Below are 24,474 nucleotides of genomic sequence, written 5' to 3'. Positions count from 1 at the left end.
GTGTGAGGGTGGGGGTAAGCCCTTACCTCTATTGGTTTGCCCACAGGTTTCTTCTGGGTGAGCACAATTTTCCCCAGTTGTTCCCTCGTCTTTAAGTAGGACGCCTCAATCAACAGATCCAGCTTGGTATATTTGACCACTCTGCTGTACTCAGTCAGAGCCTCCAGGGTGAGAATAGTGTCCTGTGTAGAGATGACATACAGTAGTGTGATGAAGAAGGTGTAGGTGGTCTTCTGTAGCTCAGCTGGTAGAGCATGACACTTGCAACACCAGAATAATCAGTTCAATTCCTGGGACTTACGTTAAAATATATGCATGACTGTAAGTCGCTTTGGATAAAAGCGTCTGCTAAATGGCATATAATTATGTAAGGGATAATCAACAAGGGGCTATGTGTTATGGAAATTATTGAACAAAGTGGAAGGTATGTGCCATGACTAGTGGTGGGGAGTCCATTCCTCCCATTTCTGTGTGTCAAGCCTCTATTCCGCTAGGGATCGAGTCCCTAAGAGTCAGTATTTTGCAATGGAGGAAACTAGCTAGTTGCCATAGGCTACTTCCGAGAATGCCAACTCTCGCAACTTTTACAGTAAAGAAAGATGCAGCTAGCCAGGGAGGGAGAGAGGGGAGGGGCACAGCCAGGAATGCCGGCCACCAGGCCGTCAGTCAGAACCGTGCATCCAAAACAAATCAAATTTGATTTGTAACATGCGCAGAATACAACTGGTGTAGAAACTTACAGTGAAATGCTTACTTACAAGCCCTTAACCAACAATGCTTTAAGAAGTTAAGAAGAAAAATGTGTTAAGTAAAAAATAGATAAGTAGAAAAATACAAAAATAAACATAACAAATAATTAAACAGCAGCAGTAAAATAACAATGGCGAGGCTATATACAGGGTGTACCGGTACAGAGTCAATGTGCGGGGGGATCGGTTAGTTGCGGTAATTGAGGAAATATGTACTTGTAGGTAGAGTTATTAAAATGACTATGCATATATAACAGAGAGTAGCAGCAGTGTAGAAGGGGGAGGGGGTGGCAATGCAAATAGTCTGGGTAGCCATTTGATTAGATGTTCAGGACACTTATGGCTTGGGGGTAGATGCTGTTTAGAAGCCTCTTTGACCTAGACTTGGTGCTCTGGTACCGCTTGCCAAGCGGTAGCAGAGAAAACAGTGTAAGACTAGGGTGGCTGGAGTCTGACAATTTTTAGGGCTTTCCTCTGACACCACCTGGTATAGAGGTCCTGGATGGCAGAAAGCTTGGCCCCAGTGATGTACTGGGCCATACGCTCTGTAGTGTCTTACGGTCGGAGGCCGAGCAGATGCCATACCAGGCAGTGATGCAACCAGGATGCTCTCGATGGTGCAGCTGTAGAACCTTTTGAGGATCTGAGGACCCATGACAAATCTTTTCAGTCTTCTGAGGGGGAGTAGGTTTTGTCGTGCCCTCTTCACAACTGTCTTGGTATGCTTGGACCATGTTAGTTTGTTGGTGATGTGGACGCAAAGGAACCTGAAGCTCTCAACCTGCTCCACTACAGCTCCGTCAATGAGAATGGGGGCGTGCTCGGTCCTCTTTTTCCTGTCGTCCATAATCATCATCTTTGTCTTGACCACGTTGAGGGAGAGGTTGTTATCCTTGCACTACACGGTCAGGTCTCTGACCTCCTCCCTATAGGCTGTCTCATCATTGTCTGTGATCAGGTCTATCACTGTTGTGTCATCGGCAAACTTAATGATGGTGTTGGAGTCGTGCTTGGCCATGCAGTCATGAACAGGGAGTACAGGAGGGGACTGAGCACGCACCCCTGAGGGGCCACCATGTTGAGGATCAGCGTGGCGGATGTGTTGTTACCTACCCTTACCACCTGGGGGCGGCCCATCAGGAAGTCCAGGATCCAGTTGCAGAGGGAGATGTTTAGTCCCAGGGTCCTTAGCTTAGTGATGAGCTTTGAGGGCACTATGGTGTTGAACGCTGAGCTGTAGTCAATGAATAGCATTCTCACATAGGTGTTTCTTTTGTCCACGTGGGAAAGGGCAGTGTGGAGTGCAATCGAGATTGCATCATCTGTGGATCTGTTGGGGCTTATGCAAATTGGAGTGGATCTTGGGTTTCTGGGATAATGGTGTTGATCTGAGCCATGACCAGCCTTTCAAAGCACTTCAGGGCTACAGACGTGAGTGCTACGGGTCGGTAGTCATTTAGGCAGGTTACCTTAGTGTTCTTGGGCACAGGCACTATGGTTGTCTGCTTAAAACATGTTGGTATTACAGACTCGGACAGGGAGAGGTTGACCTGTTTAAAGGTCTAACTCACATCGGCTGCGGAGAGCGTGGTCACACAGTTATCTGGGACAGCTGATGCTCTCATGCATGTTTCAGTGTTACTTGCCTCAAAGCGAGCATAGAAGTTATTTAGCTGGTCTGGTAGGCACGTGTCACTGGGCAGCTCTCGGCTGTGCTTCCCTTTGCAGTCTGTAATAGTTTGCAAGCCATGTCACATCTGACGATCATCGGAGCCAGTGTAGTATGATTCGATCTAAGTCCTGTATTGACGCTTCGCCTGTTTGATGGTTCGTCGGAGGGCATAGCAGGATTTCTTATAAGCTTCGGGGTTAAAGTCCCGCTCCTTGAAAACAGCTCTATGGTAGCCTAGTGGTTAGAGCGTTAGGCCATTAACCGAAAGGTTGCTGAATCAAATCCCTGAGCTGACATGGTAAAAATCTGTTGTTCTGCCCCTGAGCAAGGCAGTTGATCCACTGTTCCCAGGGCACTGTGGATGTCAATTAAGGCAGCCCCTACACCTCTCTGATCCAGAGGGGTTGGGTTGAATGCGGCAAGACACATTTCAGTTGTGTGACTGACTAGGTATCCACCCTTTAGCTCAATGTGGATGTTGCCTGTTATCCATGGCTTCTGGTTGAGGCATGTACGTACAGTCACTGTGGGTACAACGTCATCGATGCACTTATTGATGAAGCCAGTGACTGATGTGGTGTACTCCTCAATGCCATCGGAAGAACCCCGGAACATATTCCAGTCTGTGCTAACAAAACAGTCCTGTAGTTTAGTTTAGTTTATCCGTAATCAAACTATGTATATGTTTAATCGTATACTTCCAACTTGTGCTAAATTAAAATATTATACTGAGTTAAATCCACCAGACTCAGGCGCTAAACTTCAACATGTCTTTACTCCATCACTCTCCGTGTAACAAGTCCCACATTCCTTTACTGATGTGGTGACGTCATATATCAGTACGTCACATCAATACATGACATCCCTCCTTTACTTGGATATGAACTTCAACGTCAACCTGACATACACAACAACACTAGTTCTTTACCTATATAGAAACCTTTGTTTTTACCAATAAACAACTGAAATATGTTCAGTGTCTTATTATTTCTGTTCTCCTAATGGACTTTCCTTTTTAAGCTTACTTCTAAGCAAAACAAAACAGTATTATTATTATTCTTTCTTAATGTAACAAAACATTTTTTACAACATAACAAATATTCAAAGTCTTCGCATTAGTCCTTTGTACTTGTCATTTCATTTTTCAGTTTATTCTGTTTTTTTTTTACCCCTTGCAGTACAGGATAATTAGTTTATGACAAAGTCTGTTAACTTCTGTGGCAGTTTAATTTGTCTGTGAGACTTGACTGGCTTGGGTGTCCGTGGTCTTTGGGGTGATCCCTCACAAATAGTCTGGTTGGACTCTATGTAATGTCTCAGAGTAGGACTCTGTTCCACAGTCTCTTTCAGTTGTGTGGTGTCCTTTGGTTGTGGATCTGGCTCCTCAATTGTATACCTCTTTACGAATGTTGTATTCCTTGAAAACCTGGTCCTGGTTGGAGATTGAACAACCACATTGTTTCCCTCTTCATTGATCACAGTGTGTGATATCGTTTGAAGGGTGTTGTGAACTTGTGTGTTTTGTCCTGTTTTAGGAGAACCTGGTCTCCGATGTCCACGTCAGAGTGTTTGGCTCTGCGACGGTTGTCTGCATAGATCTTGGATTTCCCTTTCTGCTGAGCATCATATTCCTGTGTCTCCAGGTCACTGTGGTGTAGCTATATCCGGAAGCTTCCACCTCATTTTCCTTTAGAAAATGAGCTCAGCTGGGCTCCTGCCCATGGTATAGTGATCAATGGACCTGTACACTGTGAAAATACTTGCATAGCTCCTGCTTCCAGTCCAGCCCCTCAGCTTGTGCAATGCGAATCCGTTTCATGAAGGAGGCATTTTTCCACTCCACTTCACCATTTACCTTTGCCCATTTTGGCATCGTTTTTTCATGCTGTATCCTATTTTCCTGGCAGAAGTTCTGGAACTGGGATAACATGTACTGTGGGCCAAAATCAGATCAGATTGTTAATGGTAGACCATGATGACTGAAAATAGTCTCCAGACTCCTTTTCTGCGGTAGCAGATTGCATGATATCATTTTCATAATATCTGCTGTAATACAACTACAAGTATTGAGTGTCCTGTTGGTAGTGAACCCAATAGGTCAGTGGTGATGTCCTGCCTCTGGCAGGTCCTGGCAGACTGACGGCTCTGGCAGCTCCTGGCTGACTGGCGGCTCTGGCAGCTCCTGGCTGACTGATGGCTCTGGCAGCTCCTGGCTGACTGACAGCTCAGGACACACTGGCGGCTCTGGCAGCTCAGGACAGACTGGCGGCTCTGGCAGCTCAGGACAGACTGATGGCTCTGGCAGCTCAGGACAGACGGGAGACTCTGGCAGCGCCGGAGAGGAGGAAGGCTCTGACAGCACTGGACAGGCGGGAGCACCTGTAGGGAGAAGACGGAGAGACAGCCTGGTGTGGGGGGCTGCCACCGAAGGGCTGGTACGTGGAGGTGGCACTGAACAGACCGGACCGTGAAGGCACACGGGAGCTCTTGAGCACCGAGCCTGCCCAACCTTACCTGGTTGAATGCTCCCCGGTTGAATGCTCCCCGTAGCCAGCACTGGGCTGTGCTGGCGAACCGGGGACACCATGCATAAGGCTGGTGCCATGTACACCGGCCCGAGGAGACGAACTGGAGACCAGATGCGTAGAGCGGGCTTCATGGCACCTGGCTCGATGCCCACTCTAGCCCGGCTGATACGAGGAGCTGGAATGTACCACACCGGGCTATGCACACGCACCGGAGACACCGTGCGCTCCACCGTATAACACGGTGCCTGCCCGGTCCCTCTCGCTCTCCGGTAAGCATGGGAAGTTGGCGCAGGTCTCCTACCTGCCTTCGCCACACTCCATGTGTGCCCCCTCCAATACATTTTTGGGGCTGCCTCTCGGGCTTCCAGCCACGCCGCCGTGCTGCCTCCTCATACCACCGCCTCTCGGCTTTCGCTGCCTTCAGCTCAGCCTTGGGGCGGCGATATTCTCCAGCCTGTGCCCCTGGTCCCTTGCCGTCCAGAATCTCCTCCCATGTCTAGGAGTCCTGCGACCGCTGCTTCTGCTGCTGCTGCCCGTTACCACGCTGCTTGGTCCTTTTGTGGTGGGTGTTTCTGTAACGATCGTATTTGGGAGAAAGAGACGAGGACCAAAGCGCAGAATGGTAAGTGTTCATAATTTTAATTAAAGGAAGCACTGAACACTGAATCAATACAAAAATAACAAAATTAACAAACAAAACAAAACAGTCCTGTCTGGTGACATACACACGTAACACAAAGACAGAACAAAATAAATAAGGTCAGAACGTGACACTCGGAAACTCTGTTTTTACATGTGGCACGAAGTATGCATTTAACGCAGCCACAGCCCTGACTTAGTCTGTTGGTTCTCCAGTGTCTGTGAGTGTGAAGAAAATGTCCTGCACAGCTGTCCCAGCACGATCTAGAAGCAAAGCTCTCCTCCATTGTTTTGTAACAGCATCAACTTCACTGGATAGTATTAATCCTTTACCATCCGCGAACAGCTCAAACGTCATCAACCACCTGGTCCAGCATGGACCTAGCGTAGCAGGCTCACTGTAGCAGTCAAACTTTGGCACATTGTTTTCCATCTTGATTACGCTAACTCACCTTTCAGATTTAACTATAGTTTTCAAACACTGTCATCTTCGCCATTGTTTAATCCTATACTTACAACTTGTGCTACGTTAATAAGATTTTATACTGAATTAAATCAACCAAACTCAGAGGTAAACTTCAACATGTCTTTACTCCATCATTGTCCGTGTAACAAGCCCCACATTCCTCTACTGATGCGGTGACGTCATATATCAGTATGTCACATCAATACACGACAGTATAGGCTTTCGCAATGATGTATCTCTCAATTTCTACGGAACCCAGAGAAGAGAACAGGTTCTCCAACCCTGTTCCTGGAGAGTTACCTTCATGTAGGTTTTCGCTCCAAGTCCAGTTGTAAATAACCTGATTCATTTTATCAACCAGCTAGATTTGTCAGCCAAGCACGAGTTTATCCGAGTAACCTTATACACATGACTTTGAAATATCTTCATGCCTAGAGTAAAACCTCCAGGCTTCCGTCATAGGAGTCAATTAAATTAGTTTTTTTTTTTAATTACGGGGGGAGTTTGGAAAAACGAATCCTGTGTGAATCGTCCTCTGGAATAGTGCACATTCTTGGATAATAATTACATAACTAATGTCTCTAGTAATACCTGTCCAATAGGGCTATAACACGGCAAAGAATAAGCTTATCAGCGTAGAGTGATATTTCTGCGCAGAGCAGAAATATCACTGAAACGTTCTAGTTCCTACACATCACCTTCAAACAAAATAGGCCTTTTATAAGCTAAATTGATGCGGAAATGGGCAGCATCATGCTCATGTCAGTTCTCTAGAACAGGGTTTCCCAAACTCGGGCCTGGGTCCCCCAATGGATGCACATTTAGTTTTTTTCCCTAGCACTACACAGCTGATTCAAATAACCATCAAGCTTGCTAGGTCCTAGCTTGCTATTATGAAAATCAAAGTCAACAATGCCAACAGTGGTGTACTGCCATGTTTATAGGTGAGAGAACAAAAAAAATATACATATTTTCTCAATCAAAGTTAGTACCGACAGAATATCGAACACACTATTAAAGTTTATTGTGATATAGACACAAATTACTTATTTGATTTTTTTTGTGTGTATTACATGATTTTCTTTCTTCATAACGCATTTGTGTACATTACACAAATTCCAATTTGATGTGGCTAACATTAGCTAGGCTAGCAAGGAGGCTAACTAGGCTAGGGGTTAAGGTTAGGTAACATGCTGGCTAAAAAGTAAAAAGTAGTTGAAAAGTTGCTAATTAGCTCAAATGCTAAAGTTGTCCGTGATAAGATTCAAACACGCAACCTTTGGGTTGTTTGACGTTTGCGTTATATGCCAACCCATCCTCCCCGAACAGCCTCCCTCCTATCGTTTCTGTCTTATGTAACCTACTGTCTTTATCTATGATTGAAAGGCACTGTACACAAAATCGTGTACTGGACATGAACAAAATCAACTTTTTCGTGTGCCTGTCACAAATTTCCAATAAGTAATTTGTATCTTTTTCACAATAATCTGTGATACTGGGTTGTGAATATCATTATAGAATATTCCTATGCATAAAATGTATCTTCCAATTGCAACGTCTCCCTACACCCACACATATTGTCTCAATATACCATCAAACATCAAGTTAGGAATACCTCATTTCAAAATAAGCCATCATCACTGTCAATCGTGAATGATAATTCTTCACGTTTTACCTGTGAAATGTCCAAACTGCATGCCTGCCAATCAAATGATCTCAATCAGCTTCATGGGAATATGCATTTAGATCTTCTTGAATTACTGGTTTGTGAACAAATTAAGCATGTGGAGTTAACAAACTATTAGCCTTTCTTGTAGGCCTATTTTTGTTTAAATTAAAGCTTAAATCCTGCCTAGTGGCGCACCATGTTGAGTTTTTGCCACATTGGTGTAACATATTATAGGGTACTATGCTACAGTATATGCTATTATATTCCGTTTTGTTAGGCTATGTAAAATACAAATTATTCATTAGGTTACGTGATCATACGAGACATTGATTTAGCTTTGATCTAACTTCAGGCCTACTAAACGAGCATCATTGTAAGAAGTGATACTCTTCTATTTGAAATAATAATCATAATAAGTGGGACTACTATGCTTAGACAACAGATCTTGATGAGGGTTATTTTAAGCGATTTGAGCGCCCTTTGAATCATGGTGCTGAAAGGACAGAACCATAATGAAGTGGTCAGATATCGTTCTGGGTTCCACTGCGCAAGAGTGGTTCCACTGTGCAAGAGGGGGTCCGTGGAGTTTTATGAACATCAAGGCAGACACGCAGTGAATTTGGATGCTAGGTATCGTTGGTGTGATGATAAGGTTCATGCGGTGGATCAGTTTGTCAGTATACTCAATAGAGGTGGTGCGTTTCTGTCAGCTAAGCACTCGGACAGTAGGGCGAGTTCAAGTCTGTCATACATGAGCCCCAAGTCCATAACAAACTGTTTTGAGTACAGCTGTTTTAGCAACCCCTGATAGAGTTTAACTGCACCTGCTTCCTGACTCCCTGCGTCAACGTTACAAGGTGGCTGTTCTTGTTAAGTCGGATTTGACCCGCTCAAAGTGGTCAAGCCCCCAATCGACGGGCCTCTGCACACTCACCTACAGTAATTCAATATTTGTGTCGCTGCCAGAGAGAGAAGACAGAAGAAAAAACATTTACAGTGCCTTCAGAATGTATTCGCACACCTTGACTAATTCCAAATGTTGTTGTGTTACAGCCTGAATTTAAAATGGATAACATTTAGATTGTATTGTACCTGGCCTACACAAAATACCCCAATATGTCAAAGTGAAATTATGTTTTTTTAATTATTGCACTACCATCGGATCTATTGGCCAATGTGCAATCACTGGAAAGCAAACCTGATGATCTACGGTCGAGACTATCTTACCAACGGGACATTAAAAACAAATATCTTATGTTTCACCGAGACACAGATAATATAGAGCTTGCTGGGTTTTCCGTGCATTGGCAGGACAGAGCAGCTACGTCTGGTAAGACGAGGGGCAGGGGTGTGTTTCTATTTGTCAATAACTTCTGGTGTGCAATGTCTAATATTAAAGAATTCTCGAGGTATTGCTCTCCTGAGGTAGAGTTGATAAGCTGTAGACCAAACTATCTACCTAGAGAGTTCTCATTTATATTATTCGTAGCCGTCTATTTACCACTGCAAACCAATGCTAGCACTAAGACCGCACTCAATGAGCTGTATAAGGCCATAAGTAAACAAGAAAATGCTCATCCAGGCGCTCCATTGCCCGGGGACGTCAATGCAGGCAAACTTAAATCCTTTTTACCTAATTTCTACCAGCATGTCACATGTGCAGCCAGAGGGAAAAAACTCTAGACCACCTTTACTCCACACACAGAGATGCATACAAAGCTTTCCCTCGCCCTCCATTTGGCAAATCTGACCATAATTCTATCCTCCTGATTCCCGATTACAAGCTAAAACTAAAGCAGGTAGTACCAGTGACTCACTCAATGCGGAAGTGGTCAGATGACGTGGATGCAACGCTACAGGACTGTTTTGCCAGCACAGACTGGAATTGGTTCCGTGATTCATCTAATGGCATTGAGAAGTATACCACCTCAGTCACCGGCTTCATCAATAAGTGCATCGACAACGTCGTCCCCACAGTGACTGTACGTACATGTCCCAACCAGAAGCCATGGATTACAGACAACATCCACACCGATCTAAAGGCTAGAGCTGGCGCTTTCCAGGAGCGGGACACTAATCCGGACGTTTATAAGAAATCCCACTATGACCTCAGACGAACCATCAAACAGTCAACACGTCAATACAGGACTATGATTGAATCCTACTAATCCTACTCTGATGCTCATCGGATGTGGCAGGGCTTGAAAAATATTACGGACAACAAAGGTAAACCCAGCCGCAAGCTGCCCAGTGATGCGAGCCTACCAGACGAGCTTAATGCCTTTTATGTTTGTTTTTGAGGCAAGCAACACTGAAGCATGAATAAGAGCACCAGCTGTTCTGGATGACTGTGTGATCACGCTCTCCATAGCTGATGTGAGCAAGACCTTTACACAGGTCAACATTCACAAGGCCCGACGGATTATCAAGGAGTGTACTCAGAGCATACGCGGACCAACTGGCAAGTGTCTTCACTGACATTTTCAACCTCTCCCTGAGTCTGTAATACCTTCATGTTTCAAGCAGACCACCATAGTCCCTGTGCCCAAGAATGCGAAGGTAACCTGCCTAAATGACTACCACCCGTAGCACTCACGTCTGTAGCCATGAACAGCTTTGAAAGTATAGTCATGGCTCACATCAACACCATCATTCTGGAAACCCTAAACCCACTCCAATTCGTATACCGCCCCAACAGATCCATAGATGACGCAATCACACTCCACACTGCCCTTTCCCACCTGGATAAAAGGAACACCTATGAGAGAATGATATTCATTGACTACATCTTAGTGTTCAACACCATAGTACCCACAAATCTCATCACTAAGCTAAGGACCCTGGGACTAAACATCTCCCTCTGCAACTGGATCCTGGACTTCCTGACGGGCTGCCTCCAAGTTGTAAGGGTAGGCAACAATCCATCTGCCACGCTGGTCCTTAGTCCCCTCCTGTACTCCCTTGTTCACCCATGACTGGGTGAACACCAACTTAATGATGGTGTTGGAGCCAGGCATGACTCCAACACCATCATTAAGTTTTCTGACGACACAACAGTAGGCCTGATCATCGACAATGATGAGACAGCCTATAGGGAGGAGGTCAGAGACCTGGCAGTGTGGTGCCAGGACAACAACCTCTCCCTCAATGTGAGCAAGACAAGGGAGATGATTGTGGACTACAGGAAAAGGAGGGCGAAACAGGCCCCCATTTACATTGACAGGGTTGAAGTGGAGCGGGTCGAGACTTTCAAGGTCCTTGGTGTCCACATCACCAACAAACTATCATGGTCCAAACACACCAAGACACCCCCTCAGGAGACTGAAAGGATTTGGCATGGTTCCCCAGATTCTCAAAAAGTTCTACAGTTGTACTATCGAGAGAATCCTGACCGGTTGCATCACTGCCTGGTATGGCAACTGCTCGGCATCTGACCGAGACTGACTATGAAGATAGGTTCAATTTAGGTTCTGAATGAAAGTAAGTCTTTTTTGGATGTTGAAATCAGTTTTTTTTCTACCCCCTTTTTCTCCCCAATTTCGTAATTGGTAGTCAGTCTTGTCCCATCGCTGTTATTCCCGTACAGACTCGGGAGAGGGGAAGGTCGAGAGCATCGTCCTCCAAAACACGACCCTGCTTCTTGACACACTGTTCGCTTAACCCGGAAGCCAGCCGCACCAATGTGAAACACCGTACAACTGGCGACCGAAGTCAGAGTGCATGCACCGGCCCACCACAAGGAGTCACTAAAGCAAGATGGGACAAGGTCATCCCCAGTCGAACAAACTCTCCCCTAACCTGGACGATAATGGGCCAATTGTGCACCACCTCATGGGTCTCCCGGTCGCGGCCGGCTACGACCGCGGCCGGCTAGGACCCGGTCGGTCCTGACAACTCAAGCACTGTGATGTAGTGCCTTAGACCACTGCACCACTCGGGAGGCCCTTGGTTCTGAATGACGTGAAAATATGTAACTAATAGACGTCTATGTTTGGGCCAAATCAAGGCTAGCCCAGACTGGACAAAATCTGATTGGTTAAGATTTGGTCCGGACCAGACCAAAAAACAACATCTGTGGATGTGGAAATCAAGGCTGGTCCGGGCTGCACCAATTTTTTTTTCCAAAAGGCGTCAGTGTTGGTCCTTGCTTACTGAGGTGTAGCCTACAGCAGGGATGGGCAACTCCAGTCCTCAGGGGCTGGAGAGGTCTCATACTTTTTCCCCATCCCTAGTCAATACAGCTGATGAAAGTAATTGCATTCTAAACTGAAGATCATGATTGGTTAATTATTGGTGTCAGATGTGTTAATTTGGGCTGGGTCACAAGTGTGACACCGATCAGGCCCCAGAGGACTGGAGTTGCCCATCCTTGGCCTACAGTGTCGCCTGAAATGACATTTTAGGAATTCCCATCTATGTGGTAGACCTACCGTTTGTAAAACACCAAACAAAAGACGTCCGGCCAAGACAGGACTAAAGAAAGACATCCAAAAGACGTCGGCGTTTGTCCGTGCTTACTGGGGTGTAGCCTACCATGTCTGCCCGAAATGGAATTTTATGAATGCCCATCCATGTGGTAGGCCCACCGTTTGTAAAACAGGTTGTTGCATTGGCTTTATTAGTCCTGATTCCTGTGACTAATCAATTTGACTATTTAAGCTCTGATATCAGCTACCCAACTTTATCAGGCGGAGTTATCCTAGGCCGATTTGCAATGTGTTTACACTGCGGGAAATACAGTTTTTCATTTTCGCTATGATCAGCTCGTGAAAAATTGAAGGATATAAACTTGATCATGACAATTTAGAGAAAGGGATGAAACTCCTGGACAGCACCTGATTAACATTCAATATTGTCCATTTTACTTTGACCTGTCCCGTTTTTAAGATATGTTGTTTGTTAACATGTCAGCGCATTTTTTTTGATTAGGCTATTTGATCGAAAAAACGTTTCCATTTCATTGCATGTTCATACATTTTATTTCCAGCCTGTAGGCTACAGAAAAGGCTGCATACTCTTTCTACCATCTGCTACATGATTTATGTTAGATCATTTCTTAGACGGAATATTGGTGGAGCGCCGCAGCGATATGTCTTCTCCTCAATCTGCCACCATACACGGCCGCCTAATCCACAGGAGAAGCTCAGTTATTAACACCATAGTACCCTGCAAGATCATTATTAAGCTCGGGGCCCTGGGTCTGAACCCCGCCCTGTGTGACTTGGTCCTGGACTTCCTGACGTGCCGCCCCCAGGTGGTGAAGGCAGGAAACAACACCTACACTACGATGATCCTCAACACAGGGGCCCCACAAGGGTGCATGCTCAGCCCCTCCTGTACTCTAGGTTCATGCTCAGCCCCCTCCTATACTCGAGGCCACGCACGCCTCCAACTCAATCATCAAGTTTGCAGACGACACAACAGTGGTAGGCCTGGAGGTGATGGGCCTGATGGAGTGGTGCCAGGAAAATAACCTGTCCTTCAATGTCAACAAAACAATGGAGTTGATCGTGGACTTCAGGAGAAGGAAGAGGGAGCACGGCCCCATCCACATCAACGTGGAGAAGGTGAAAAGCTTAAACACCTTCTCAATGTCAACAGTGAAGAGGCGACTCCGGGATGCTGGCCTTCTAGGTAAAGTTCCTCTGTCCAGTGTCTGTGTTCTTTTGTCCATCTTTTTATTTTTATTTGGCAGTCTGAGATATGGCTTTTTCTTTGCAACTCATTCTAGAAAGCCAGCATCCCGGAGTCGCCTCTTCACTATTGAAGTTGAGACTGGTGTTTTGCAGGTACTATTTAATGAAGCTGCCAGTTGAGGACTTGTGAGGCGTCTGCTTCACAAACTAGACACTCTAATGTACTTGTCCTCTTGCTCAGTTGTGCACTGGGGCTTCCCACTCCTCTTCCTATTCTGGTTAGGGCCAGTTTGCATTGTTCTGTGAAGGGAGTAGTACACAGCGTTGTACGGGATTGTCAGTTTCTTGGCAATTTCTCGCATGGAATAGCCTTCATTTCTCAGAACAAGAATAGACTTATGGGGACCCCTGGGTGGCGCAGTGGTCTAAGGCACTGCATAGCTAGCTGTGCTAGCTGTGCCACCAGAGGCACTGGGTTCAAGCCCAGGTTCGATATCCTTGCCTCATCGCTCACTAGTGGTGGGCCGGGTCGCTAGGTGTACGGTGTTTCCTCCAACACATTGGTGTGGTTGGCTTCCGGGTTGGGTGTGCATTGTGTCAAGAAGCAGTGTGGCTAGGTTGGGTTGTGTTTCGGAGGATGCATGGCTCTCAACCTTCACCTCTCCTGAGTCCGTACGGGAGTTGCAGCGATGAGACAAGACTGTAACTACTACCAATTGGGGAGAAAAAAGGGGTAAAAAAAATATTTAAAAAATAATAGACTGATGAGTTTCAGAAGAAAGTTCTTTGTTTCTAGCCATTTTGAGCCTGTAATCGAACCCACAAATGCTGATGCTCCAGATACTCAACTGGTCTAAAGACGGCCAGCTTCTTTAATCAGAACAACAGTTTTCAGCTGTGCTAACATAATTGCAAAAGTATTTTCTTCAATTAGCCTTTTAAAATTATAAACTTGGATTAGCTAACACAAAGTGCCATTAGAACACAGGAGTGATGGTTGCTGATAATGGGCCTCTGTACGCCTATGTAGATATTCCATAAAAATTCTGCCGTTTCCAGCTACAATAGTCATTTACAACATTAACAATGTCTACACTCTATTTCTGATCAAGTTGATGTTATTTTTTCTTTCAAAAACAAGGACATTTCTAAGTGACTCCAAACGTTTGAACGGTAATGTATGTGACCAATCAAATTTGATTTGATTTCACTAATGAGCAGGCCGGCCCTGCTTGTAATTGCTAAGGACTGGAGAGTTATTCAGGATAAAAAGTCAAAAGAATGGAGCAATGCGCAGAGGAAAGCCTGGTTCAGTCTGCTTTCCACCAGACAATGAGAGATTAATTCACGTTTCAGCAGGACAATAACCCTAAAACACAAGGCCAAATCTACACTGGAGTTGCTTACCAAGAAGACGGTGAAATTTCCTGCGTGGCCGAGTTACAATTTTGACTTAAAATCTGCTTGAAAATCTATGGCAAGACTTGAAAATTGGACAGAGCTTGAAGAATTTTTGAAAAGAATAAGGTGCAACTACTGTACAATTCATGTGTGCAAAGCTCTTAATAGACTTACCCAGAAAGACTCACAGCTGTAATTGCAAAGGTGATTCTAAAATGTACTGACTCAGGAGTGTGAATACTTATGTCAATTAAATATTTCTGTATTTAATTTAATACATTTGAAAAAAATCTAAAAATATGATTTCACTTTTTCATTATGGGGTATTTTGTGTAGATGATGAGAATTCAGAATTTTGAATTCAGGCTGTAACACAATAAAATGTTAAATAAGTCAAGGGGTATGAATACTTTCTGAAGGCATTGGACCTACCTATAGGCTGCTATAGCCTACATATTTATTTAGATTGTCATTCTATAATTTTCATGGAATTCTTATTTAGAATTTATCAGAATACATTTTCTATAAATATTTTTACCAACCCCGTGCTACGGCAGCACTACGTCCCTGTAATGCCAATAAAGTTTTCAATTCAACTTTCAAAAGCAGCTCATACATAGAACATGTAAGAATGAAATTCATAGCCATTGAATTATACTGTGCATTATAGGGAAATAATGCACAATCTAGAATGCCCTTTAAAGCCAATCAGGACAACTATTCAACAATGCCAACATTGATGAATACTCATTTTTGATTGGCTAGAGAGTGCATTATTTTCCTATAATGTACAGTATAATTCAATGGCTATGAAGTTTATTCTTACATGTTCTATGTCGATTTTCATAATAGGAAGACTGATGGTTTGGCTCGCTAAGCTAGCAAGTCTGTTTGCTTGGTTACTGTTGCTGTCTAGTAAACTTGCTAGCTACTTCAGTGGATGTTGAACACATTTCTATCAGCAAATGAAAACATTTCTAGCAGCAAATAATAGCCTTAGTATAAGCAGGATAATCAACTTGAGGCTCTAAGCGTTCCCTGCGGTGAAAGGTAAGTGGCACACACCTTCCACTTCATGCATTATTTTCCATATAATTCATTGATTATCCATGAAATATTATATACAGTGAGCTCCGAAAGTATTGGGACAGTGACACCTTTTTTTGTTTTGGCTCTGTACTCCAGCACTTTGGATTTGACTAAAGTAGGGACTAATTAACTTATATGTTTTTTAAAGTAGTCAAAAGTTTAGTATTTGGTTCCATATTCCTAGCACTCAATGATTACATCAAGCTTCTGACTCTACAAACTTGTAATGATGAGTGAGAAGTTACAGACGCCACAAATGGTATACACCCAAGACATGCTAACCTCTCACCATTACAGAAACAGGGGAGGTTAGCATTTTTTGGGGGGTATGATACTTATGCCTCTAACTTTCTCCATCATTATTCACGATTCAGTCAGAATTATCTGTAATCATGGTACCATCCACATTCATGTTAGAAACATATTATATTCTTATTTACAATAAAAGTGACTCCCAAAATGACACAATACATTATTTACCATTCATTTCTATTGGGAACATAATAATCTGAAACACAAACAAAACAAACAGCAAATGCATCTAACAAGTTTGAAGACTCACAAGCTTGATGTAATCATTGCGTGCTAGGAATATGGGACAAATACTAAACTTTGGACAACTTTAATAAACATATAAGTTAATTAGTCCCAACAGTTTTGGTCCCCTAAAATGGGGGGGCTATGTACAAAATGTCCTAAATGACAAATGAAAAAATACTTGTTATGTATATTGAGACCTGGGTTCAAATAGTAGGCCTATTTTGTTTTCTTTCAAATACTTTAACTGCGCTTGATTGAGCCGGTCTGGCGTACTGTAACCAATGGAATAGTGCAAACACTGCCCATTTTGCATTTCGTTCAGGCAGGCTCAATCCAATGCTGAAAGAATATGAAAGTAAATACTATCTGATACCAGTGTTAGTATTGCTATGGAACCTGAGTTGAGTGAAAGCCCCCTCCATAGCGCTGGTCTTGGGTCAGCCAGTTGATGATGGGCAGGGCGTAGTTGTGTTTGGCTTTGATCAAGCCTGTGAGTAGGACGTAGGAGGTGGTCTCCACGGTCTGGGCCGATGCCTTGTCAGGCTTTAGCGGGTTCAGACGGGCATCTATCTCATGCCAGTAACGATATTCAACTGGGTTTCCTTCACAAGAAGACACAAGAGTACAGACATCACAAGATTATACTGATAATTTGGAGCTACAGTATGTTCTACATTGAATTCTAAATTGTATCCAAGTAACTTTCGCCTCAGATTCCACACCACTTCGTACCTTTTTCCCTGGCTTGCTTCTCAAGGCCTTCATACAGGATCACGGATTGCATGCTGTCCCTGTCGTTCAGTGTGAGAGCATAGGCAGCCACAGCTTTCGCATACAGGCTTTTCACCCGGGGAGCATGATCAGAGATGTAGCCAGCAGCACGTTTCAGAGCCAAACTAATCTCCTGAGGATAATCACACAAGTCTAGGTTACCACATGGTACTGGAAATATTAGAGCCTATATTTGATAGCCTACTTCCACATTTGCTATAGCCTCACCAGCAAGCCACAATTTTCCACCGCCATAGCAGTCTTGATCCCAATCATGACGAAGGATGTTAAGAAGACTGATTGATCCACGGAATCTACACTTGCTCTGGGACAGAAGGAGAATTCACGGAAGGAACCATCATCATTTTGAGCCTTGTAGATCAGCCAGAAGAGGGAGTTAAGCAACATGTCACTGTCTACTTTGACGTATTTGTCCACCTGTCCCAAAGTCTTCACCACAAGAGCTGTTAACCTACAGGAGAGTTGGTCACAACAACACAACAAGGTGAGGTGCATGAGACAGCGCCCTGAGTTTCTTCTAGCCTAGTTTCTGACTCATACTGTATGTACTGTATACATGCTGACTGGCAGCAAGAAGGACAACAGAAAGATGACAACATCATGGTTTGGCTACATTTACACAGGCAGCCCAATTCTTAAATATTTTTCAGAGCGGATCTGGTTAAAAGACCAATTAGTGAAAAAACTATCCGAATTGGGCTGGCTGCCTGTGGCATGACAATGATAGGGAAGTTGGCTACAGCACACAGTATGGGACCAGGCTCTGTCTGTTCAACCCTATACCAAGCAGCAGACTCACCATGTATTAGCCTCCTTGTCTTTCCACATGCTGTAACTATATTCACGAGGCCTCTTAAAAGATAGGATGCTTGTGATGCCTTAACGACACAGAACAACAACAAAAAACACAATTGAGCAACACCAATTCAAAGCTCATGAAACAAAAAGATTACAATTTTATTTAAACTTTGTTTTACCAAATGTTGAAGTTAGGAAACTTTTTTGCAAGGAGGACTTAGCAAACAAAGGAGCAAGGGATTCTAAACAACATGTTCCCGTAGAACAGGATAATAATGTAATGTTGTGTTCACATTTGTATTTTAGAGAAACAATAAGTGTAAAAAAAAGAGTGAATCTCCCACCCTCTCTGATCTTCCTCTTAAGCTCCAGGGGACTGTTGTGTTCCTCTAGGCCCATGATGTCCCAACGGCCCGTGGTCTCCAGGTAGTGGTAGACAAAGTAGATGGGGAGGACTCTCATGATCTCGCCCTCAGCGGAGCCACTGGGTAGGCTGACAAGCTGGCGCAGGCCATCAGGGTTGTTCAAGATAGCCAGCACCTCTCCCAAAATCTCACCTAAAAGATGTGGTGAGGAGGATACAGGTTCATTTAAATGCAAGATGGAGAGGGAGGAAAAGGAAGGAGTGATAACAATTAGACACAATAACAAAGATTACGATAATGAGGTAAGGTTAGGCTATGAGATTACGATTTCTACAATTATTTTAGGCTAAAAAAAGAGCAACTGGGTGCAATTCACAAATCATACGGCACAACTTATTGATATGAACTTAACTTGATATTGTAGAGTTTCAGAAATTATACACATTTGTATCATTTCTGCTGTTGAAGTTCTGCCACATTTGAGGAAACAAATAGATATCACAGTGCAACCTCTATAGCATACCATATCATTACAATAGAATAGAATCAAATACCATTAATAGTAAGGAGACGTTCCACAGAGGTCTTAGGCACCAGTTGTGAAGGAATGGTATTACTGAGTTCTACCTTCCTGCTGGCGGTGCCTGATACACACAACACAGAACATACATCAGCAGTTAGGAGAAATGATATCAACAATGGCCAACAAGTTGAATGTCTATGTGTGGAGCATGTGCATCCAATGGAATGCTTTGTTCATCAATTTGTTTTGTTTTTCCAAGAAAAGACGATGATCCATAGGAGGCTGGTGAGGGAGGACGGCTCATAATAATGGCTGGAATGGAGTAAATGGAATGGACTCAAACACATGGAAACCATGTGTGTGAAGTGTTCCATACCATTACATTTATTCCATTCCAGCCAATACTATGAACCTGTCCTCCCCAATTAAGGTGCCACTAGCCACCTGTGATAGAGATAGAAATTAAGCAGGCAGAACCATGACACAGAGGTTTGGAGAGTATACTAAGAACGATATTATAGTTAATGTACTGTATATCTGCAGTAGCTTTAGGACACAACATCGGGAGTCTGTGTATTGGTTGAACTCCCTGAGTTGTGCATCTTTCTGGTGGGTGGCAATGTAAAATAACCCAACCACAATATAGCCGGTTTAACCACCCCAAAAAATCCTGTCTACAAAGGTATATGTATAATCTCTAGAAACTCTACTTACAGACTAAAGTGAATTGTGTCCAACTTTTGTCCGAACCACATATTCCTGCTGAGTTAAACAGTGGGCTGACATTACACCAGGCACTTCACGTGAAACTTCCTACCACAAAATCTACCATATGGAGGTCCGGACAAAAGTTGGATTCAGTTGTTGATTTGATAGCGAGGGATACATTTCACTTTACGTCTGGTAAGTAGAATTCCTACAGCTTATTGCCTTTGTTGGCTTCTGTTGACAGGAAAAGTATTTTTGGTGAAGCAGGATATATTGTGGTAGGGTTATTTTCCTACACCACACACCAGAACGATGCACAACTCAGGTCCAATACACAGACTGACGATGTTGTGTCCCAGCACTAATGTAAACTAGCATTGAGCCCATACCATAAAGACCCTGTGGGTCCAGTTTTCCTCCGCTGAGTTCCTCAGTCCTGATGCCTTCAGGCTGATGAAAAGACAGATAATACACAGCTTTTAAAACATCATACTGTCATATACTGTACATAATATACTGAACGTTCTGTGTATGTTATCACAATATTCATTAGGTAATTGCAAAGATGTTAAAGAGATTTTACTGAAAAAACATATTATCGTTTTTTTCTCTCGATTGCAGTCAAAACATTTTTTGCATGTCATCAGTTTTCAAGATAGAGCACTTAGTAAAAATCTAAGTGTGATGATGATGCATTTTGTGTCAGTTCCATTTTGCATCATCATCCCCCTCTTTTGTTTTGTCATCTCCTCAATAATACCAGAGGGTTCGCAACTGTATAATGGTGCGGATGACGCTCATTCTAGTACAGTTAAGTGCAGAAGTAGCAGCAGTTGAACTAGTCGCCTATAAGCTTACCACTACACGGATCGTCTTCACAATTTGGTCGTTGAACCTTGGCTTGTCAGTGTGTAAGGTGAATGTGAGAGTGTGACTCCCCACTTCCAAGGCCATGAGAGTGAAGGTGACAAGACCAACTGAGCCGCTTTCCAACAGAGTGGTCTTGTCACAGTTGGTAGTCTTTATGCCGTCATCTTTCGTTGGTTTTCCTTGGAACAGGCACACCCCTGCCCCAGCGGTCAGAGTTACACAATACTAACCACGGATGATACAGACAGAAAGAAGAATGGAAGCAATAAGATGCAAGTAAATCAGTACTTAAAATGGGCAGGTATACACCGGTACTGAATACCAGTAACTTGATTTTTGACTGCTTGAGTACCGGCACATCCTATAGAATATTGTCTTCACAAAAAACAGTAATACTGGCCCTTATTTCATTCCACTTCAAGCACATCATAAATTCATCAAAATATGCATTATATGATAAATGTTTTCAATCCTAATGATATGAATATTTTTTTTAATTATTTTCAATGCATTTCAATAGAACCTCATTTACTGGCTTCACCTTAATATTGTATTCTGCCTGGTTATAGACGGAGCCTCGCAGCTCGATCTGCTCTCCACGCACCATGGAATAGGGCAGGGGCACATCTACACTCACTGCCTGAGTAACTGAGACCTTGATGGGGTCCGCCACACAGATCCCTGAGCTCCCTGGGAAGAATAAGAAAAACATTAACAACAAAACCGGGGTGACCAAGGGTTGATTCACTCTTCTGTTTTGAGCCAAGCTTTGCTGGCCTGACTACACAACTAAAATGGCAGTGGGGAGCCATGTAGCTCATACAGGAGTGCTACAGGAATGATAAAGGCCTAGTGACCAATTTAAAAAATATATATATTGTGATTTATCAGGGAATGCTGAATGACCCACATCAACCCTACTTCCCTCGGCTATGACAACTACCATAATTGCTGGAACTGTGCTGGAAAGGACAATGTGTAGAGAAAATACTAGAGCCTGCATGGTACGGTTCGGGTTGGCACAATGTGTGAAAGGGGTACAACTGACTGTGTAGAACAGTGGCTAAGGACTCCAGCAAAGATAGTTGCTATTATATGGATGAAAAAATAAGATTGCTTGGTGTGTTGAATGACTGTGGTAAATGTACCTAATTTCTCCTGTAGGTGGTGCTAGGCGTCAGTGTTTGTTCACCAACTTACCCTCCTTCTTGAACACGCCAACAGCTTTTATCTCCCAAGTGGTCAGAGAGTCTGGGAGATTTGTGTTCAAGGTAATCTGCCCTGACCTAGTTGATGACAACAGTAACACACTTTCTTGGCCTCAGGTCAACCAAGACACAAGGGCCACTGGGCTAGCACACTCCCCTTTTAGATACTGTTAGATAACGCTACATTCAATTAACATAGAGAATACAATTGTTAAATCTGTCTTTCAGTATTGTCTCACGTAACTTACTTTGCATTAATTGTCAACCTTAATGTTCCATATTTAATATCTCTTCCAGGTAAGAAGATATATTTCATTTATAGTTTGTTTATATTTTTTATGCTATGCCAAGAACCTTTGTTTTTCTCACCTGACTCGTTGTACTTCCCATAGCCAGCTCTCTGGGAAGTAGCTGCGTATCTGAGTGGGCATCAGGTCAAAGAGAATAGCCATCTCTGCATAGAAAAGGCAGGGATTGTCAGTTAAAACACAACTATGCTGACCCTCAACACGGGGACCCTCAGGGGTGCCTGCTAAGTCCCCTCCTGTACTCCTTGTTCACCTGCGACTGCATGACTCCAACACCATCATTACTTTTGCTGATGATACAATGGAGCTCCCTGCTATCCAGGACCATTGTGAACCAGAACAGGACCACAAAAAAATCCACAGGACCACAACAGGGACTACCCACTGGGCACACACTGGTTGATTCAATGTTGTTGCAACGTAATTTGTCAATGTATTGTGACATGGAATCACTCCGAATTTACTTTCACATACAGCTTGTACAAGAAAAGTTTGAGGAGTTACTGTTCAATGTTATTTATGTAGTCTACGCAAATTAGTATGGAAGCTGATCAATGTCAAAATGTGTTGACATGATAGCTCAGCTGAATTGTACACAGTTTGTTTCCAAAGTTAAGCAGAGTACATAGAGGTAGGCATCTGGATGGTGGACTTGTTCTCACTGATGTGCATTACCTCTCATACAGCAGTAGAAGTCAATGTCCAGGCAGAAATCGTTGGACTGTGGCTTCAGATTTTATTTCAAGGTTGATAGCTTGACATTGAAACAATGACATTGATTAAAGAATACAATTTTATTATCAACATTGAAACAAGGGAAAATCAAATGTGTGCCCCGTTTCAAGAAACTATGTGTATGTCGCACATCAGTACTTTCCAGGAGAGGCATTTGAATGTTTATTTTTATCGAAATACATTTTTGGGCAGAAGTGCCCTCTGGAACATGTGAATTTACATATGCCTTAATTTGTATGCATCTGTAAATAATTGTTTTAGCCAGGGAAAAATACAGGAACCTTCCCACTAGCCATGATTGGCTGAGATAATGGATTGGCTGGACATGCCGAGAGATGAGTTTGGAGAATGCTTCTGTCTGTAACGTGAACTGCTAAGTGTGTGTGGATAATCCGGTCTACCTCAGCTTTTTTTTTTTTTAAGATGTCATGAACAACTGAAAAAGTTTTGCTTACTGCTCTCAACATTGCTGCCCTGAAGTTAATAGCGCTATCGACAAAGCTTAGTGGGAAAATTTTGTGATGGACTACTTTCTGGAGGTTGATCGTGCCATGCTGACTCTTTCTGACTGAAAATGAATCAGACAATGAGGAAATCCCTGATTAGGTAAAAACATTTTAATTGAACCAGACATTGTAGTCTACTGATGACAATGGTGTGGAAGAAACGGTATTGTTGTCACGGAGTTGACCGAATTTTGAAATCAGTGGAATGCCCAGTGGAAGCAGAGAGATTATTGCCAAATACAGAGAGTCCAAAAAGAGAACATAGAAAGGAGGCTGTTGTATAAAACACCTGTCTATTGATTACATCTTCAAACTAACCTTGGCATCCATGACAGAGGGAGAAGCATTCATCCATGTATAGGGAGGGGTAAGTGCCCAGCTACATTTTCAGATATTATACATTTCAAATTTTGTCAGAAAGTTGTTTTCATTGCAAGTTAAAGCGTACTGTTAGCTAACTAGCTAATGTTAGCTGGCTGGCTCGCTAGCTAATGATCTGTGTAGGAGCTCTAGAAAGAAGCCAGAGTTCCCGAGTTGGAATTCCGAGTTGGATGACAGTTCAAATCGATTTTTTTCCCAGTCAGAGTTTGTTTTTCACGGGATTATGGATAATTGTTCAGCTAGCTAGCTAAATTTCTAAACAAAATACTCCACTATGCAAGTAACCATTTAACTGTACCGTTTACACCTTCTGTATCCTGTGCATGTGACAAATAAACATAGATTTTATTTGATTTAGTGTGATTACCAGAGACGTTAATGTGAAGAACAACAAGACATGCACCAAAGTCAGATTAGGATATATCAAATCAAAGTTTATTTGTCACATGCGCCGAATACTACAGGTGTAGACCTTACAGTGAAATGCTTACTTAGGCTCTAACCAATTGTGAAAAAATTGTATTAGGTGAACAATACATACGCCAAGAACTAGTTAAAGTTTATTTTTAATACAACTTTTTGTTACTACTTTAACCACTTTTAGTCTTGAAATCGTTGGTTGTGAACGATGCTGAATGGGTGAAGAAAAGGAGGAGCTCTCCAGTAGGTCTATCAAAATATTCACAGGCCATTTTCTCAAAAGTGAGGTTAAAAGTTGATCAACTTTCAAAGCATAATTACATTTTCATTGCTCCTCAACTGCAGTGTATGCTATACCATTTTCTAGCTCAGAGTCTCTACTTTGATCCAATGTAAAAAATAAAAATAATAAAAATGTTGCTAAATAGGACCAAACACGGGTGGTGGGTCACATACATTACCAGTCAAAGG

At 43.2% G+C, this 24,474-nt stretch overlaps 1 protein-coding gene across 2 annotated transcripts in view; it reads right to left on the bottom strand.

Moving 5' to 3' along the window:
- c5 (complement component 5) overlaps window positions 1-24,474 on the bottom strand; it is a 56,907-nt gene that overhangs the window by 8,345 nt on the left and 24,088 nt on the right. For both annotated transcript variants that reach the window (XR_003860876.2, XM_029638564.2), the window contains exons 18-29: window positions 22,023-22,107; window positions 21,646-21,731; window positions 20,987-21,135; window positions 20,434-20,670; window positions 19,965-20,025; window positions 18,899-18,988; window positions 18,324-18,536; window positions 17,981-18,059; window positions 17,389-17,632; window positions 17,122-17,293; window positions 16,786-16,991; window positions 27-182 (exon numbers count right to left, since the gene is read on the bottom strand). Coding sequence is in view for 1 of the 2 variants with exons in the window: in XM_029638564.2 (XP_029494424.1) it covers window positions 27-182; window positions 16,786-16,991; window positions 17,122-17,293; window positions 17,389-17,632; window positions 17,981-18,059; window positions 18,324-18,536; window positions 18,899-18,988; window positions 19,965-20,025; window positions 20,434-20,670; window positions 20,987-21,135; window positions 21,646-21,731; window positions 22,023-22,107 (1,778 nt within the window). In the remaining variant the exon portion in view is untranslated. The remainder of the gene's footprint in view (window positions 1-26; window positions 183-16,785; window positions 16,992-17,121; window positions 17,294-17,388; window positions 17,633-17,980; window positions 18,060-18,323; window positions 18,537-18,898; window positions 18,989-19,964; window positions 20,026-20,433; window positions 20,671-20,986; window positions 21,136-21,645; window positions 21,732-22,022; window positions 22,108-24,474) is intronic.

Source organism: Oncorhynchus nerka, linkage group LG27 (assembly GCF_034236695.1).
Source record: "Oncorhynchus nerka isolate Pitt River linkage group LG27, Oner_Uvic_2.0, whole genome shotgun sequence".
Taxonomy (NCBI): Eukaryota; Metazoa; Chordata; class Actinopteri; order Salmoniformes; family Salmonidae; genus Oncorhynchus; species Oncorhynchus nerka.
This window is presented reverse-complemented; position numbering and strand designations above follow the sequence as displayed.